At 45.3% G+C, this 17,772-nt stretch overlaps 2 protein-coding genes across 2 annotated transcripts; both read right to left on the bottom strand.

Annotated features, from left to right (window-relative positions):
- Positions 1-2,620: 2,620 nt before the first annotated feature.
- Positions 2,621-13,454, bottom strand: LOC142883906 (matrix metalloproteinase-15-like). The gene is made up of 11 exons (XM_076019227.1): positions 12,796-13,454; positions 12,567-12,702; positions 10,644-10,792; positions 9,883-10,005; positions 9,475-9,788; positions 8,962-9,123; positions 6,287-6,708; positions 5,899-6,037; positions 4,653-4,803; positions 3,960-4,075; positions 2,621-3,873 (listed from the first exon to the last, which is right to left on the bottom strand). Exons 2-11 carry the CDS (start codon positions 12,669-12,671, stop codon positions 3,392-3,394), a joined length of 2,163 nt encoding a protein of 720 aa, XP_075875342.1. The 5' UTR covers positions 12,672-12,702; positions 12,796-13,454; the 3' UTR covers positions 2,621-3,391.
- A 211-nt stretch (positions 13,455-13,665) lies between these two features.
- On the bottom strand, positions 13,666-16,223 carry zpd (zona pellucida glycoprotein d). Its single transcript, XM_076019228.1, has 10 exons — positions 16,073-16,223; positions 15,911-15,977; positions 15,719-15,826; positions 15,377-15,585; positions 15,105-15,262; positions 14,774-14,888; positions 14,540-14,667; positions 14,254-14,431; positions 14,062-14,167; positions 13,666-13,827 (listed from the first exon to the last, which is right to left on the bottom strand). The coding sequence occupies exons 1-10, from the start codon at positions 16,091-16,093 to the stop codon at positions 13,682-13,684; spliced, it is 1,236 nt and encodes a 411-aa protein (XP_075875343.1). The 5' UTR covers positions 16,094-16,223; the 3' UTR covers positions 13,666-13,681.
- Between the last annotated feature and the right edge of the window lie 1,549 nt (positions 16,224-17,772).

Here is a 17,772-nt window from a genome sequence, read left to right on the forward strand (position 1 = left end):
AGTGAAAAGTGCAGAGAAATTCCTGGTGATAGGCAGCCAGTGGGCAGATCCCATTATCAGCTCACCGGGGGATAACGTGGCAGAGCAGGTTGATGACACAGACCCTTGGCCCATGGCTGGAATATAGCGGCAAAGCGTTGGCCCCAATCCCAATTAAACATCTGGGTGTGAGATTCGCCGGGACGCACACAGGGACAAAGACTCAGACAGACAGAAGAGTAAAAGAAAGATAGGGATGTAGTGAATACTCACATGATTTATTCACGGGTGAATTAGCTTCACAAAAATGCCAAATACTGTGCAAGATACAGTGATTCTAGGAGAATGTAGCCAGTTTTTAGTAATAGAAAGTCACAGTGCCAACCCCTTAATGTTCTAACTCTAATTTTAAACAGTTGCTTGCAGCAGATTCCTGGCAACAGAACCCACCAGACAATCATATTTTTTAGCAGTGGGGGAAACCCAGATTGGACCACAACAAAACATGCAAACTCCACACGGAGAGACCTTCTGAATGCGTATTAACATCCTTCTTCTTCGTTCTTTTTTCACTTGTGTCAAATTCCAATTTGATGGCTAAAGCTGACAAGCAAAAGTAATGCAGAGACCGTACTGGTTCACAGACAGGATGCAGAGAGGATGGAGGAGGTGGCAAAGAAAGCTGGTGCAGAGATAAAGCTCATGGATGATCTGTGATGGAAGATAATCCTGATTTCCTCTGACAGGAAGCTGCTCTCGCTCACTCACAAACCTCGTGCGCACTCTCACGAAGCCAGTCAGCAGGCTGAGGACGCGGGATAATCTGCAGAGTAAATCAGCAATAAGAGTGAAATGCAATTTTGGTGGATTACGCTTGATAATTGCATCTAAATTGTCTTGAAAAAAAATTGGCAGAGCTTGTTTTACGCAAATTGGACCAGGTCTTTGTTTTTTAAGGTGTTAACAATACGATACAGCCTTTTTTTTTTTTATATGTTTTTTTTTTTTTATGTTTTTCATAAACAAAATCAACAACCAACACAAACTGTCCTCCGAATTTTACCCACCTATTTCTTGATCGTGGACCATTGCGCTGAGAGACAAATATACACTGACGTATTGAAAATTTTAGAGTCCATCGTTTCCCCCTTGTGGGCAAATGCAGAAACGGTTCCTTGAACTTGACAATGACGGTGAAATTCAAAAGTATTAAGTCAGAGCACCACAACTGTTAAAAAAAAAAATAATAATAATAAAAAGCTACTGCAACATAAAGACAGAGTTGAATTGCTTTTACTTGTTACTTTTATTTTGAAATGGTTTATGTACACAGGAGTGCACCGGCCTTAACAGAACATGCCCCGCATGCATCAATACTGTCGTTAAAAAAATTCTACTGTTATGAAAAGCCAGGAACATAGGAAGCAAAATTGGCAAAACTAAAGATGTATTGTAAAAAAAAAATAATAATAAAAAAATAAAAGAAAGAAAAACACTATAAACATTCCCTCATGCTTAAAAGAAAAATAAACCTCACAAAATTAGACAAACTACAAGCAAACGGCTATATTTGCAGTGTGTGAGGAGTCATAACTAGAGGCTCAGTGGTCACTTTCAACAGTTTATGTGCAACTGACATATTTCAAATATGACAACAGAAAAGCAAGCGGGGGGGAGGGGGGACGGGAGGGCTTTAATAGAAAAGCCGAGGCAAAGACAGAGAGGGAAGGAAAGAAGAGGACGGCGGAGGAAGTCTCTTCCCCGCCGGCAAATGACAACAAATGGAACCAAAACAAGTCGGGGGGTCGGGGGGAAGAAGAGCGGACCCTGATCTAGGTCAGGAGGCACAACGCCAGCGCTGCCCCTCCCTCTTCCTCCCTTACTCCTCCTCCTCTGCCGGAGGAAAAAAAAATGGCAGAGGAAGTTCAGGCCGAGTGGCTCCGTCTCCCCTCCCTCCCTCCCTCCCTCCCCTCCTCACCCCTTCTGCTTCTTTCTTTGTCTCCTCATTTTCCCTTATTTCTCCCTCTTTCCCTCCTCCGCTTGCAGCCATTATTTTTTATACCTCCTCATACCACCACCTCCCCCCCTTCACCCTCCCCACCTCATGACTGACACCACTAAATCAGCAGCATGTGGATTTAATGGCAACCAGACCCTGCGCACCCCCCCCCCCCCCCCCCCCAACTCCACCACCACCACCACCTCCTCACTGGTTCTCCTCCTGTACAATCTAATGACTTTCTAGCTCCGTTTAGTTTCCACATAAAAAAAAACATCAACACAACAAAAAGTCAACAAAGCCTCCTTGTCTTTTTTTTTTTATAACTGTCGCTTTTTTTTTTTTTTTTACTGCAACTAATGCGCTGCTGCGCTGTACAGCACATAATTCCGGCAGTAACTCTATCATCTCTTGTGTGTTAATAATACGTCTCCTCTGGGATTGTGTTTAAGTGGTCCAGTCGGAGCAGTTGTGGAGTCTGAGTGTCTGTGAGCGGAATTTCTATGTGCCTTTTGTTTGGGGGTTCATGGTCCCCAAGTGTGTGTGTGTGTGTGTGTGTGTGTTTGCAAATGTGATCGCACCTGATGGCCAAAAAAGCAACTTTTTTTGTCTTTTTACTCTCGATTATTTGACAGTGGTGTGTGTGTGTGTGTGTGTGTGTGTGTGTGTGTGTCTGTGTGTGTCTGTGTGCGTCTGCGAGTAGATAAAACAGGCTGCGTGGGAAACGCCGACGGCCATGGACAGCTGTCTGACATTCCTGCGCGGGCAGGAGGACTCGTTTTTATTTTTTTTGCACGCGTCTGCCTGTTTAATAACCGCAGCGACTTCGACTTTACACAATCCCGGTCAATTTTTTTCCGCAGTGAAGTGACTCGCACAGCGGGTTGAAAAAATAGAGACTATAAAACAGGCCAGGAAGTGCAAATAACCAGGATTTGTTGAGCCATCGCAGGCAGACATATGTTTACATTAATCCATGTCGTCCTCTTTTTTTTTTTTTTTTTTTTACATTATTCATAGTCTGAAGCCAAAGTGGCTTGTTATATGGTTGCATCTGCGCCATGCATGTGCATTCCTGACGCAGCGAGCGGCTCTACAAATAGCATCTGCCGCTCGCCGTGTGCAGCCAGAGGAGAGAAGTGGATGCTCCTCAATGTGTGATTTGTGCGGTGAAAGATTTAGCCGATTAGTTGTTTTTTTTTTCAAAGGCATTTGGAAGGCACAGGAGGGAGAACTCTAGGATTGGAGGAACCCACTCTTGCATTAATTCTTATTAAAGCAAAATCATGACGGGGGCCCCAGAAACAATAGCTTAACCTGATCTTCTTCAACTATTACCGCCTTGAAGCTTCTCAGGAAACCCAATCAGACCATTGAATCAATGCCGAGGTCGACGTGATCTGGCTCCGTGCCTTAAACCCAATTCTGCAGCGAGCGTTTGCAGTGCACCAGGGCCCTCGGCGTCTCTTTGTTCTGCAGAGTCCTGAGGATGCCGTAGATGAGGACGAGGATGCACAGAATGAGCACCAGAGGGACGATCACCATGACCAGGGTCATGACTTTGGACTCGTTGTCGGCCGCCGTCACCACCACGTTCACCTCTCTGTCCTCCCCGTCCTCCTCGGCGGTGTCGGGCCGGGACGTTTGCTCTTCCTTCCCCTGGTCTGCGTCAGCATCCGGCTCCGGTTTCGGCTCCTGCCCCTCTCGGCCTCGGTCTGAAGGAACGACGGGCTTGTCCTTCGGTTCCTCCCGCGTGTCATCGTCCGCCCTGGGCTCCGGTGCTCCCGTGCAGCCCATGAAGTCCTTCAGGATGGAGCGAGGGTAGCCTTTGTCTGCTTCCGTCCTGCTGTTGTCGAACCTCCAGTAGTTGGCGCCTTTGTAGAAGTAGGTGTAAACTGCGCCGGGGAGGAGGAAAGTGAGCCGGCGAATACATGATTACGTCACCACGCTATGGGGTGTGTGTGTGTGTGTGTGTCCCTACCGCTGTCATCACTGAGGAAGGCTCCCTTGGGTGCGTCAGGGATCCGGCCCCACCGGCTGTTAGGTTTGGGGTAGTCACGGTCCGAGCTCCGCGTCTCTTCATTGTAGCGCCAGTACCTGCACGTGACGCAGGAAGATGTAATTTTTCTCCCAGAAACTGGCATTATTCTTTAAAAAAAACACTAGGGCTGTCAGTCGATGAAAATGTTATAATCGCGATTAATTGCATTAGTGTCCTGAGTTAACTCAGGATTAATCGCAATTTAACTGCAATTTTTTTTACTATAGGTAACTTAATAAGATATTCATTGTGTTGTTTATACTCTAGGAAAAATTGTGTGTGTTTCTGCGTTTGTGTGTTTGTTCGTTTCATCTCTCTCGCACTCTGATGCTAGATACTGACATATAACGTACACAAATGTGATCGCATTTGTCAAATGCAATATTTTATTTAGAAAATTGTTTTTATTTTGAAAATTAACCGGTTTTTCATTTTGTGTTTCCTTCAGTGACTTCCTGTCCAGCTTGACGCGATCGCTCATGGCTCTGGCCCAAAATAGTTAAAAGGAGTTTGAGTTAACTTGTTATTATCACGTTTTTTAACATGTTATTAACCATTAACAATGCCTTAACGCATTATTAACGTGTAATTAACGCATTAACTACGAGAGCCCTAAAGAAAAAAAAAACACACCTGTCACCGGAGAAGAAGTACGTGTATCCACTCGGCTCCCACCAGATCGCTGTGTCGATCTTGTGTGCCGGAACTCCTTGTCCATATTGGCGAAGAGGCTGCGGGTATCCGGGGAGCACGTCGGCCTCCCTGAAGACCCAGTACCGGTCATCTGCAGAAGGAAAAAAAAAAAAAGGCAACGGAATAAGGCCTGCGCTGGTCCTGCTGCTCATCTGGCCGCTGACAGAAGGGAAACTTTGGTTTAAAAAGATGAAAAACAAAAGTCATCAAAGAGTGAAGGGGAAAAAAAATGCATGATGACGTCGAAAGAAAGGGCCGAGCATCTGGTATTTGTCACACAGAGTGTTCGCGCTGAGGGGGGAAAAGAGAGAGAGAGAGAGAGAAGAAATGACAGGCCAAGTAGAAAATTTGGCATTACACCTATTTTCCAAGATTTCCTCAACCCTTCAGTTTGGGCACACTTTACTGCCCCTTTCCAGCTGCACTGCCAGGGCACAGCTGCCCAGAAAGAGTGTGACATCCAAGACTGAAGTATAACTCCAGTGCGCATGGTTTCTTTCAAACAAAAAAAAAATGTGTTACCTTCAACTGCTTGACCCGATTTTTGCAACGCACGCTAAACAACACTGGATTTGTGAGACTGGTTTTCAGTGTCGAGAACCTCGCCATCCGCAAATCCACGTTAATGAGAATAAACCTTAAAGGGGAAATAGGAGGAAATCTATAAAACACACAAAGTGTGAGCAGAGAGAGAAGAATGCAAAAGTGTGAGCCGTGCAGCTGTCAACATCTGGAGTGATGCACTGCAGAGCTCAGCCCTCAGCTCTCTCATTAGGGTCCACTGGGGACTGAGCTGGACTGGAGAGTTAGTGGGCCAGATGCAGCCAGCGGTCTCAGCGGCACACAACATACTCGCGCAAAGATGTAGTCGCCAATGAAAAGGCAGAGAAACCCGACAATATTCTGCCTTTAATAATCTCAAGTATTCTAAATATTTTTTGCGATTCTGCTGCCAGAGGCTGAAACCTTGTCCTCCCAAATCAAGAGGAGTCTTGCTGACTTGGCATCGCTCGGTTTCGCTCTGACGAAAATGAAATCAAAGGCCCAGATCAGATTTGTGTTTGTCTAACGCTCGGTGTTTACGCCAGACCTTCATCGGGAGCTCTGAGTCGACCGAGGCTGCGCGCGGGGAAAGTCCGGAGACAGACGTGCAAGCATCCTGTTTGAGTGCTTTCAGAGCGAGTACCTTTGAAGAAGACAAATTTGCCGTCGTGGCGCTCGTAGGCGGCGTCGATGTCGCTGGGGAGGCCGATCCAGAAGACGGATATGGGCATGGGGTAGTTATCCAAGACCCGGTTCCTCCGCACACGCCAGAACCAGCGACCCTGCACCACAAGGCCAAACTCCATGTTTATCTCACGTCAGACTTATTTATTTTCGCCTCGTCCGTGCGCTCGCCCCGCTCTCCGCAGAGGTCGGATTCCTCAACTATTCTTTCATATCCGGGACTCGGGGTCGTACAAACAACTGGAGACACTCTTAGTGTTGCACAACAGTTTACCAGCACAACGCTGCGTTTGCACAAATATGTTCGATCAGGGTTTTTTTTTTCTCTTTTTCTTTTTACATCTCACCTTGAAAACAAACATCTCCCCCCTCAGCATGGTCACCGTGTCGAAATCCCCATCGCAAATATCAGGGGGCTGGTTTTCGGGAAGCGTTGTCGGTCGATATGGAGGCTGAGGAGGAGCAGGGGGAGGGTCGTCTTTTCTGACGCGCGGCGTCGTGGGTTCTGTTTCAGGCAGGGTGGTGGTGGTGGTGGTGGTGGTGGTGGTAGTAGTCGTGGTGGCGGTAGCAAGCGGAGGAGACGCAATAGTCGGTCTGGGCTGCGGCCGAGCAGGGGCACCGTATGTCGGATCTGGCGATTCTGGAGGGGGATCAGTGCGAGGGGGATGGGCGCTGGTGGTGGTGGTGACATCGGTGGTGGTGGCAGGGCTGGGCTCCTCATCAGGGGAGCGAGGGGAGGCCGGTGGAGCACCAGTGGCAAGGGGAGAACCTGAGGAGAGAGAAGTCGTCTTAAAAAGTCCATATTGGCTGCGTTCAGACTGCAAGCGAATCCGATTCAAATCAGATTCCTTCTCAAATCTGATTTTTTTTTTTTTAGGGCTGACTGTCTGCACTGTTTTTAGCAAGTGTCCAGATTATTGACCCATCTGACAGGTTGCTGTCTGTTGCGGATTTCATGTGAATTGCGACTGTTCAGACTACTAAAGAGCCATCCGGTTTCAATCTGGACGGGCTGAAAATCGGATTTTGGCTGGCAGTCTGAATGCGGCCATTGTCCCACTGAAATCCATCAGAATAGAATAGAATAGACTTTTATTGTCATCGTGACATACGCAACGAAATGAATAAAGTGCCAGACAGTCAGTGCGTCGCACTAAAAACAAACATCAAAATCAATCAATTAAAATCAAACACGTCCCTGCAGCCCCTGCGGGTGACTCCAACACAACAGAGGCTCCACTGTATCCTCCACCTCTCATCCCCTCCCCTCTAATCCCCACTCATTCTCCCCCTCGCACAAAGAAAATCTAACTTTCCATTCTGCACAGCGGCAGCAGGCCACTGTGATTTACAACTGGGTTCCACTGCCACCAGTGCTGCCTGGAGAACTAAGCAGCGCTGGTTGCTAAGAGGAAAAAAAAAAAAACACACTGACACATTGTGCCATTATGTAAGACACGCCGACTGATGGGCCTCAGAAACTATCTGGTTACATCGAGCCCAAAATATCCCTGCCAGTGTATGAGACAGGCTGGTCAGTGACTCAGCTGTCCGTGCTTGTGTATGCATTATAGTCTAAGACGTCAATGCAATGAGAATGGAAATAGAGGGTTTGGGTCGCAGCGTTAGATTAGATTAAACTAGTTTGACTTTGCAGTTGCGTTGACGCGACAAAGGTTCTGTGTGAGTGTCAGGTGAGGCCACACTGACTTGACAAACAGAAAACCACCTCTCTCTGGGTTCAAGACTTGAGAAGGGAAAAAAACAACCAAAATATTTGCTTACGCCAGAGAAGTTTATGTTTTTAAGTCCCCGCAAAAATCTTTCAGGACTGTTTTCTCTTTCAATCAGAGGTTTGGTCTCGCACAATAATTTAGACAATAATTTTGTTGTGTAGTTTCTGTCTAAACATTTACCTTGCTGTCTTTAAATAAAGGAAAATGTAGACGCATCACAATTAAGAAAACTGCAGGCTTGCTCCAGGGCAGATGTTTTTGTCAATGGCGTTAAAATCATTTTCAGAGGTGCACAAAATTGAGATTGGTAAATCACTATCATCTTTCAAGTGCACACTTCATATTTTATTGTTATATTGCACAGAGAGATTATTGAATGAGCCCTGCAAGTACAACCCTGATCACATTCAGAGACTCGCCCTTTAAAACAGCTTTATTATCACTCGGCATCAGATATTGTGATACCACAGATGCTTTTGAATGTAAAAAGCCTGGGGCAGACATGCCAAATCGCACTTGCGCCCATACAGTGATCTATTGTTGATTGACAATGCCAGCCATTCACATGTGGAAAGGATGACGACATCACAGAGGCATGTGTCATGGCGGCGATGATGATGATGATGATGATGATGATAGCGACATGGAGGAGCTATGGTGTGGTGTGCTGTGTCGTGTGCATGTGTCTGTGCCTCTTGTCTTCCTTTGATGGTGCAGGTGTGAGAAAGAGTGTGATATAATCTCAAACTACTGCTAGAAATGACAAGTTGCACCATAGGCCTCGGAGAGATTTGAGAGTAGAAGCACAGAATCACTTAATATTTATTCTTCAGTTTTGTGCGAGGATCTCAAATATTGACATTTTTCCCAAATTTAGTAGTCATGCCAAAGAATGAATTCCTCGAATTTCCTGGTATTACAAAATATCAAATAACAATACTTTACTTTATTAGGCTCTACTACGCTTGATGATGTCATCAAACTGCATCAAAGCTCGCGTGACACGTGTGTTTCAGTGGTGGCTAGCTGCTAAAAAAAATAGCTCGTTCATAACTGACAACATCATGCGAGACATCCCGCAGGACATCACAATACAAATTAGCCACGATGTGTGTAATATCTGTATCGATTGATATCGGTATCGGAAATTACGAGTTGGACAATATCGGGATATCGGATATCGGTAAAATAAAAGTCAATATTGGACATCACTAATATAAACATTACTAAGATTAAAAAAAAAAGAATGAAAAGCGTTTTCCTGAGCAGGCACCTCGGTTGCTCACCGTATACAGACTGTATGCCCGCGATGTCGTCTTCGTGCAGCGTGAAGTTGTGAGTGTGGGTCCACGTGTAGAATGGGGCCATCACGGCGTCGGGGTTATCGGAGTGCTCCAGACCCAGAGCGTGGCCCAGCTCGTGGACCGCAACCAGGAAGAGGTCGACACCTGGAAGTTGCACAGTGACACACATACATAATGCACGGAAATTATATAATTTCCCCGGCGTAAACACAATTTGTGCAAAACAATGTGCAAGAAAGTGGGGGTTGATGCCACTGCTAGCACAGATACCACCATACCAGGAAATCAAGATTATAAATATAAAATGTATTTGATGGGACACATTGGATTATGGGACAATTACATTGTACATGTTAATTTTGCTGACGAAAAATTTTCGTCATAGTTATCGTCACTGTGGTATATAGATATGCGGGTTTTATGCATGCCCTTTGTGACATCACAAAGGGTTGGTCACAACATTATTTTTTTTTTTGCCATTTACTTCAGACCGACCTTGGTTTGGGTTGTCCAGCGTCCAGGGCTCCTCGGCATCAAAGTGCGTGTCACCTCCAATCCCCGGTCCTGGGTAGTAGGCGTGCGCCAGCGAGCCGCCCTCCCCGTCGAACAGCGACATGTCGCCGTGGAAACCGGAGGCGAACAGCACCAGTATGTCGGCCAGCTGCGCCCCGCTGCCGCCGACGTCGCTGACGGCGGGCAGCTCCTCGAAGGTGAGCGCCGTGACGCGGCTCCACACGTCGAACGCCCTGCGGATGGCGTCCGAGGTCCGCTCCTCGCCCAGCGCCGAGGGGAGCTGCTGCTTCACGAGGCTGCGGACGCAAGAGGAGGAAGTGATGTTCGGGAGCGTCTCGCCAGCCGGCTTAACTATCGGGCTGGTGAAGGTCGTTTCGCGGGGCTGCGCACCTGTAGGTGATGTGGTCTTTGTCCCAACGCTGCCCTGTGACGGCGAAGCGTTTCCTCCGCCTGCCTGCAAACACCACTGAGGCCTTCCTGTCTGGGAGACCACAGCGGGGCCGCCGCATGGCCCTACACACACACACACACACACAAAGCCTTTTTAATGTTGAATGTAAATATAGTGACCGTTCTCTATTCCTGGGCAATAAACTATAAAGTGAAAAAACAAAAATTACACACTATCACTATTTAACTATAAGTAACAAAAAACCGCAAATGTGCCTCACTTATCAAAGACAAACCAGATGTCGCTCCTGAAGGAGAGGCCAATGGTTTTTCTCTTCTCTTTGACCTCTCATTGACCCATGAGGTCAAGAAAAATACGCTTCAAGTTCAAGTTCCGACATGAAAGCGTGTTTTCCTAATGTTTTCATGGACACTCTGGAAACAAAGACTTGGCACCCTGCAATCAGGGTCACTCATGAATGAGGGGATGTGACACAATGGCCTGACCGGCTTCATTAGCCGTTGTCGGGATATGACAATATAATATGCTGCCATCGGGGGCCTTATCATCATCACGGGCTATTAGGAGTTGGCAAAGCTTCAGCAGCACCGAATGAAATTTACTGTGTCACTGGAAGGGAAAAAAAAAGGCTGAAAGTAGTTGAGGTTTACTGTGCAAAAAAAGAAAAAAAATGAAATTTCTTCCTTCCTTCCTTCCGAACACCACCTTCTTTGCAAGAATAAATAAATAAAGTTCTTACTCAACAGTGGCAGGATCCATAATGCCAGTCTCCTCCAGGCCGTAGAAGCGCTGCATGTCGCTGATGGCTGTGGACAGCGTCTGAGTGGACTGCATGGTGGACACCTGCATGCTAGCCTGGGACAAGTAGCCGAACTTTCGCAGCCACGCCTGCCAGATGAGAAAGTGACCATTCAGTGAGAGTGAGAGTTTGTGTGTCTGTGCCTGTGGGAAATTGGTGGAGGTGGAGGACCCACATCTCTGCATGATAGAAGGTTTATTTATACGTGCACGACAGCTACAAAGAGTACGGGGGCACTGTTATGCTAATCTGCAAATGAACCACCAGCTGATGCGGCGAGGGAGCATCCGAGGAGTTAAAAGAGCGAGCGGAGATAGAAACCAGATGCTTTCCATTAGCATTACGACATTCCTGCTCTCCCCATTCCTGCTACGTCTCCTCGCTGACAGCCCCGGATCAGAGCCAGTGGGAAGGACGAGGAGGAGCTGCTGGGAAACCGCAATAATGGAACTGCGACTTCTTGCAGAAAAGGAAGGATGTAAACACCAGGATTTACAAACTGACCCGCTGCCTTTTTTGTTTGAAATTTCGAACTTTTTCCTCCGTGAAGTGCTGCGAGCATGGATGTGCACAGCTGTGGGGAGAGTGAAATCCTAACCTTTTAAAAATCCCTTTCCCCACCCCCACGCCCCAGCGCAGCTGCATCACGGGACACATACCTTCACGCATGTGTAGCATGAACACGCAGCCGGAGGGAAAACACACAAACTCATCAGCGGGCGCACTCAATCAAAACTTAAAAAGAAAAAAAAGAAAGAAAAATCCAAAGAGGGTTGCATGCATAGCTACGACAAGTTTCAACCGTGAGAAATTACCAGAGAACTGTCTGGTCCGAGTAACCAACTCAGTACATTCGAATACTGTGGGCGCCAAAAACTGGAGCATTATCATGGAACTTATTATGATGCTATTTTAGACACTGGTATTCTTGAAAGCTCCAGATCTTATATAAATTTTAAAGCCTTTCTGCAAAAAACAAACAGCAGATTAGACAGAAACGCAACATATTGTAGTTGCCAACAGTGCAACTGACGCTTATCAGCGTCATGTTTGATGTTTAACAACAACCTTTGGGCCTTCATCCAATTAAACGGGCGTCATGGTGTTGATGAATTGCCGTTTCTCCTCAATTCTTTACCACTCATTATTAGCCCTCATTCCATTATGGTCCTGTTAGGGATCCATGGCAAGAGCTGAGAGTGCTTTGGAAAATTTTGATTAAGGCAAAAATTCCCTTTCTGTGTTTCCTGGCAATACTATTTGTCTCCAGTCTGTCTGTGAACTCCTCAGAAATAAAAGTCCTTTGCTGAACTTTTTTTTTTTATAGAAAGGGTTAGGTGCACTTAGAAACACACAGCTCTGGAAAAGGGCCCTTGGTGATGCTGTAGAGGGCACCAACACCTCTCTCAGGTCAAGACCTCCACGCAGATGGTGGGTCATAGTATTTGTCCTCTTCCACACGTGTGGAAGCCACGACAAGCTTTAAAAAAACAAACAAAAAACAAGAGGCTGCATTCAGATGGCAAAATATCCTGTTTTCTGATACAAGTAAGTGTTAATATTAGACAGTTCAATGTGTGAGGCTGGTCAGCATGAATCTGGGATGAGGTAAGAAAGCAAATAAGACCTGACAGCAGGTATCATGAGAAACCCGTTTACAATGACTTCAAGCAATTGGTGCACATTAGGTAAAAGTTACTGATCAGTTACTGACTGTTCCCAGTGCACAACACGTGCAGTGTGTTGTTTCTAGAAGCGCCCTGCAGAGCAATGACCCATCCGCTCCTCTGATCTTTTAGCAAAAACTGAAGTTAGGAGCTGTGCGAAGAGGCAGCGCAGGCACAAAAACAGGCAGGTCAGTACCTCAGCATTGAAGGTGTCCTGCTCATGGAGCTCCACTGCTGAGCTGCACACCACCACTGAGAGGAAGGACAATGATGTGATGAAGATTAGACCGCACGGTGCCATCTTTGTCCGTTGCTGTCCTGCAGCCTGATGGCTGGTAGAAGAAACAGTTAAAATAAAAAATAGAAAAAAAAAATCCAAATAGATTTTTAACACTAAACAAAACACAACTAAAAATAAAATTTACAATTCAAAAATGTAAGTGTAAAATTCCAAGCTGGGGTTGGACGATCTTCCTCCTCAAAGTGGATTAAACATCGCCGCCACATGTTGACTGTTTGGCCATTCTGGGAGTTGATGCGTCAGACCGGTCAAACCAAATAATCAAAAATATGTTGCGCAAAACAACGTAAGCGTATTTAAAATAAAAATAAAAAAAATAATCCGATCGATTGATACTAATCCACTTCTGCAGGCGGACCGTCCGGTGTGAACAGAGCAAAAAGCCTCATGGCTGTCTGCAGGGTCCAGTGTGCAACCAGGCTGAAGCTTCTTGAAGGACACTTGAACTCGAACCTGCTCTCGCAACGTCCACAAGCAAAAAAAAAAAAAAAAAAAAAATTAGTAATAATCCAACAACGCAGCCGCTTCCACTCTTCGCAAAGGAGGAAACTGAGGGGGTTTTAAACTTCAAAACTCGCTGTAAGTATTACAAGTGAGAGGAATTTCAGTTTCTGTAGAGACGGACAGCACTTTATTGTTCCCAGCCCAAGACTTCTTCAGCTCCGGGGCGGAAGAGTGAAACACTAGCGAGGCTGCCATCCAGGGACAGCGTGCGATAAAAGATTTCTAATGAGCTCAAATGGAGAAAGAGACCTCCTCTCCTGCCCTGCCTCGAGACTCAAACGCAAAAGCGTTAAACTTTGCAGTCGGCGACCCCCTAGCGTCTAAACGGGAAAACTACAGAAAATAAACCGCTGGCCCACGCAATTGTGTCAGAACTGTGGATGCGCTGATGAACGTTATAGTGAAACGAAACGTTATGAAATTTACAGCCTTATGCTTAACATGTGTTCCCCTACCTCCCCAAATATCAAGACTGACAGAAAGAAACACGTGATTTTAAAGTTTTATTAAAGCTGTCCAGATCCCTTAAATTGTGGTTTATCCAACTGTGTGAGCCTTCTGCTGCCTGCTTTGGCCACAATGATGAGGATTACGAGGAAGAAGCCCACAGTCCAGACGGCTGCTACAGGCAGCACCACCGTTGCCAAAACGTCTGAAACAGAGACAAAAAAATAAATAAATAATTATGAGGTAGGGGATAATATTACAGTTCCACAGACATGAGGACTGATGAAATATATACACAACGCTAGTATTGGTAATTAAATCTAAAGTGTGAGATTTTTTATTTTTAGCCCGTGTTGCCTAAAATTGATACCTGCTGCAATGAGAGTTACTGACTTGGTAAACAGCTTCACATCAACACATTCAAGATTCAGGAACTTACTGGAGTGAGTCGCCTGGGGCTCTTTGATTCTGATGGGTCCGTATGAGAGCAGGCCTTGAGCGGGGTCTGCTCTCACCGCCTCTCTTTTAGCCACCGAATGACAGTTCTAGACAGGAGACGAAAAGAGAGCGAGACACCGTCACCGCGACGTCCCAACGAACAAATGAAGAGTTCATGGCGCAGCGAGCTCACAGGCTTGCAGGACTCCTGATCATTTGGCTCGCACAGCTGAACAGCACAGTGCAGAAAGAGATGGTCTGGCTCTGTGGTGAAGCGGAACATGTCAAAGTTGAACTGAACAGTAGAACTTTGTCCATTGGCGACGTTCACCTGCAGGTTATTGAATGAAACCGTATGGTCCTTCGCACACCTGTATGCAACAGTGAACGGGAGGAGCAGGAATGAAAAAAAAGAAGAAGTTTGTTTTAGTTCTAGTTCACAAATCGGAGATCGACTGCTGATGCAGACGCGTTCTCACCCATTCTGAATGAGAATATGGTGCGACCCATTTGTGTTGTTTGGGTGGTTGTACTGTGTAGCCCAACACTCACTAACGAGCATACGGAAGAAGTTTGCGGGCTCGGCTACTACCACCTCCACATATACCTGTGCACAATTTTTTGGGGGGAGAAAAAAAGATTTTACAGAAAAAAAAACCAAAACACAAATTTCATTCACATGTGGTTCAACCAGTCGCTACATGGTTACTTGCCTTCTGTCTGAGTTCAATAACTGGGGCACTGACGATGGAGTTGGTGTACGTTTCGTCAGTGTATAGCAGCATTTTTACTGTTGCGTCAAGGTCATGGACACGCATCAATGTTTCACTGTCCATACACAAAGGAGAGGCAGGTGAGTGAGAACACGACTTGGAAACGTGTCAAAGGAGAGTTCTTTTAGGACGCATCTGGACACAGGTAGCTAGATCGGAGATACTTCACCAGAAAAACAAAATACAGCTATAAAAATGGGATGCACAGGAGCAGCTGGAGCAGAACGCAAACTTCAAATAAGTTGAGTGAGGCATCTTCACAATGACTTACTTGGAAAAGGGTACAATCGGAAAATCCAGGCTGACCTTCCTGGTGTACGGAAAAGTGCAGCTATACTCCAGGCTGATGGTTGAATCTCGGATGATATTATTGAAGACTTCAGGGTCCGATGACAGTTTCAGTGAATATTTAATGTGAGTGAAATTTTTCTGCATGGACGGGACGGAATTGAAAAAAAATAAATAAAAAAAAATACCAAATTGTAAAGAAATGCAAGCCCACAACATGCATAAACACGCTTTGCACCAATTCCTCTGTTGCACCTCGAATGGTTTGCCCCCGCAGCGGCTGTAGTCCTCCTTGGATGTCCGGGAGTAGTAGTAATTCTTGCCATCAATGGTTGTTTGGTTCGCACGACACTTCCCGTTTGGCAAGTGCAGGGATCCCAACTTTGCCTTGTAATAGATGAAGAACTCCTCCAGGGCTCTGACTTCGATGTAATTCTCGCCGCACACGACTACTATTTCTGCATCTGTAAATACAGTCATCAGAGTTGCCACACGTCACTTAAAATACCAATCAATATATAGTCAATATATAAAAACAGGACGACTCAAGAACTGTCACAATCCGTTACTCTTAATATTGTTGATTAATTTGTACACCTTTGTCACAACGGTCACCGTAATACCCAGTGGCACACTTGCAGCTTCGTTGGTCCTTCATCACGACACACGTGGTGCGGTTCGTGCAGTCCTCCAAACTGCATCTTCCTAAACACACACAAAGTACACGGGACACTTAACTCACGACGCGACACATGTAAAGGGTCGACTTACAAACGTGGCTGCCTTTACCCTCAGCACCGTGGTAGGTAACATCCAGGAGGAACAGGAGGACCAAGAACATCCACTGGCAGGGAAACTGACGACGGCAACAACAAACTGGCTTCACTGTCCCCGTTTCACCCCCTCGCTAGGCCACATCAGGCTACTCCCCCAAGGAAGCCCTGTACTTACCTTTAATCCGGTTAGTTTCATTGCTAATAAAGTTTTAAGTGTAAAAAATATAACGTTTTTAATATCCTTTCGAAATACCCAAGGTACTAGGCGGTGTTCTGCACAACGTCGTGGGTTTTCAACGCTCGTCGCGCCTCTATTAGGAACACCTGTCGTTGTGGCCTCCTGGGGCTCCTTAAAACTCCACCGAATCCACTCAGAGTGACTCATCAGGGCAATTAACGTCTTGATGTTTCTCGGCGAATGAACTTGTCATGTCCTCTTGTTTCCTTCGTTAATTTGTTCACATATTAAAAATAAAAAGTCTGGACACTAGTTGTTAATTGTTACTATTACTTTTTTTTTTTTTTTCCCCCCTTGATCTTTGTGTTTGCTTGTGCACGCAACCCATGTTGCAAACGAAATTATTAAATTATTATTAAACGAATAAATCAAACAAACTACTATTGTTTGCCAGAGACACACCATCAGATAGCGCAAACACTAATTTTGTTTGATTCATTAGTTTTATCCCCCTACGCTGTAATTTACTTGACTCCCCACTAGATGTCACTATTGTCAACTTTATCTAATTACAGTTTATGCACAAACTAATTTGAGTTTTAGAAGTAAATTAAAACTCTCCGTATTTTCAAAAAACTGTATGCCATTTACAAATTGAAAACAATTTATAATATGCACCATGCTAATATGTCACAATTACTAACGTGTGAAATTTAGCTACTACACACACGACTGGGTTTTGTTGGAAAGAAATTACATTCTTTGACTGGCAGATTAAATTAGATTAGATTAATTGTACGGCATGTTTTACATCGCCCAGAAAAAGTGAGTATATTTTCAGAATTGTAACTTTTCTGGAATAAACAACACCATGAGTATTGTCATTTTTAAAAATTTGGTTAATAAAGTCTGCCCTCAGAGATGGGAATTTGTAAGCTCTCTCTGTCTGCATCCCAATTTTATTAAATACAAACGTTTTTGGAAGAAGAAGAAGAAGAAGGAGGAGAAGAAGATTGCCAAACAGTGAGTGTCTGTGCCATGGTGGGTCTGTGGTAGGAAACTACGTCTCAAGAGAAAGTGATAAGTGGGTCACTGTACCACATTCGGTGCCAGATTGGCACACCCTGAGGTTAGACTCCATGTTCTGTGGCTTTTGGGTGCCGACCATCTGTTTTTGATGGGGCATATCACAGCCAGAATAAGTTGGCGATGAGGCAGATTTACAGCAGTCCATCACCGGTGGCAGATCAGATGGTTGAACATGGTGCATGTTTTCACAGCGTGTCTCATGTGGCCTACAGCTTTTAGATGGAAAAAGGAGATATTCTGTATTTGAATAGTGAAGATGAAAGAAATTAACGATTAAATAACATACTGACACAAAACCATTTATAAAACTGTATTTAATTTCAAATAAATTTAAAATTAAAATAAACATGTATGACAAAACAATGCGCTACCTCCATCTAGGCCAGTTCCAAGAGAAGGAGGCCAACAATTGGGACACAATTGCTATTTTTCGGTTAGTGCTTCTAATAGCACATTGCCAGCATGATTAGATTTTAAACCTTGTTGATTTCCCAATTGAAATGCATTTAAGCAAATATAGTGATATTGCTGGAGAAGATATTCAAAGCCAAATCCTTAAATGTACTCTCTGTGTGCCACATCTCGTGCTTGTCTGCACATCTTGTATG

This window comes from Nelusetta ayraudi, unplaced genomic scaffold (genome assembly GCF_046127955.1).
Source record: "Nelusetta ayraudi isolate G7.1 ecotype Tasmania unplaced genomic scaffold, CSIRO-AGI_Nayr_v1 ptg000009l, whole genome shotgun sequence".
In the NCBI taxonomy this organism is placed as follows: domain Eukaryota; kingdom Metazoa; phylum Chordata; class Actinopteri; order Tetraodontiformes; family Monacanthidae; genus Nelusetta; species Nelusetta ayraudi.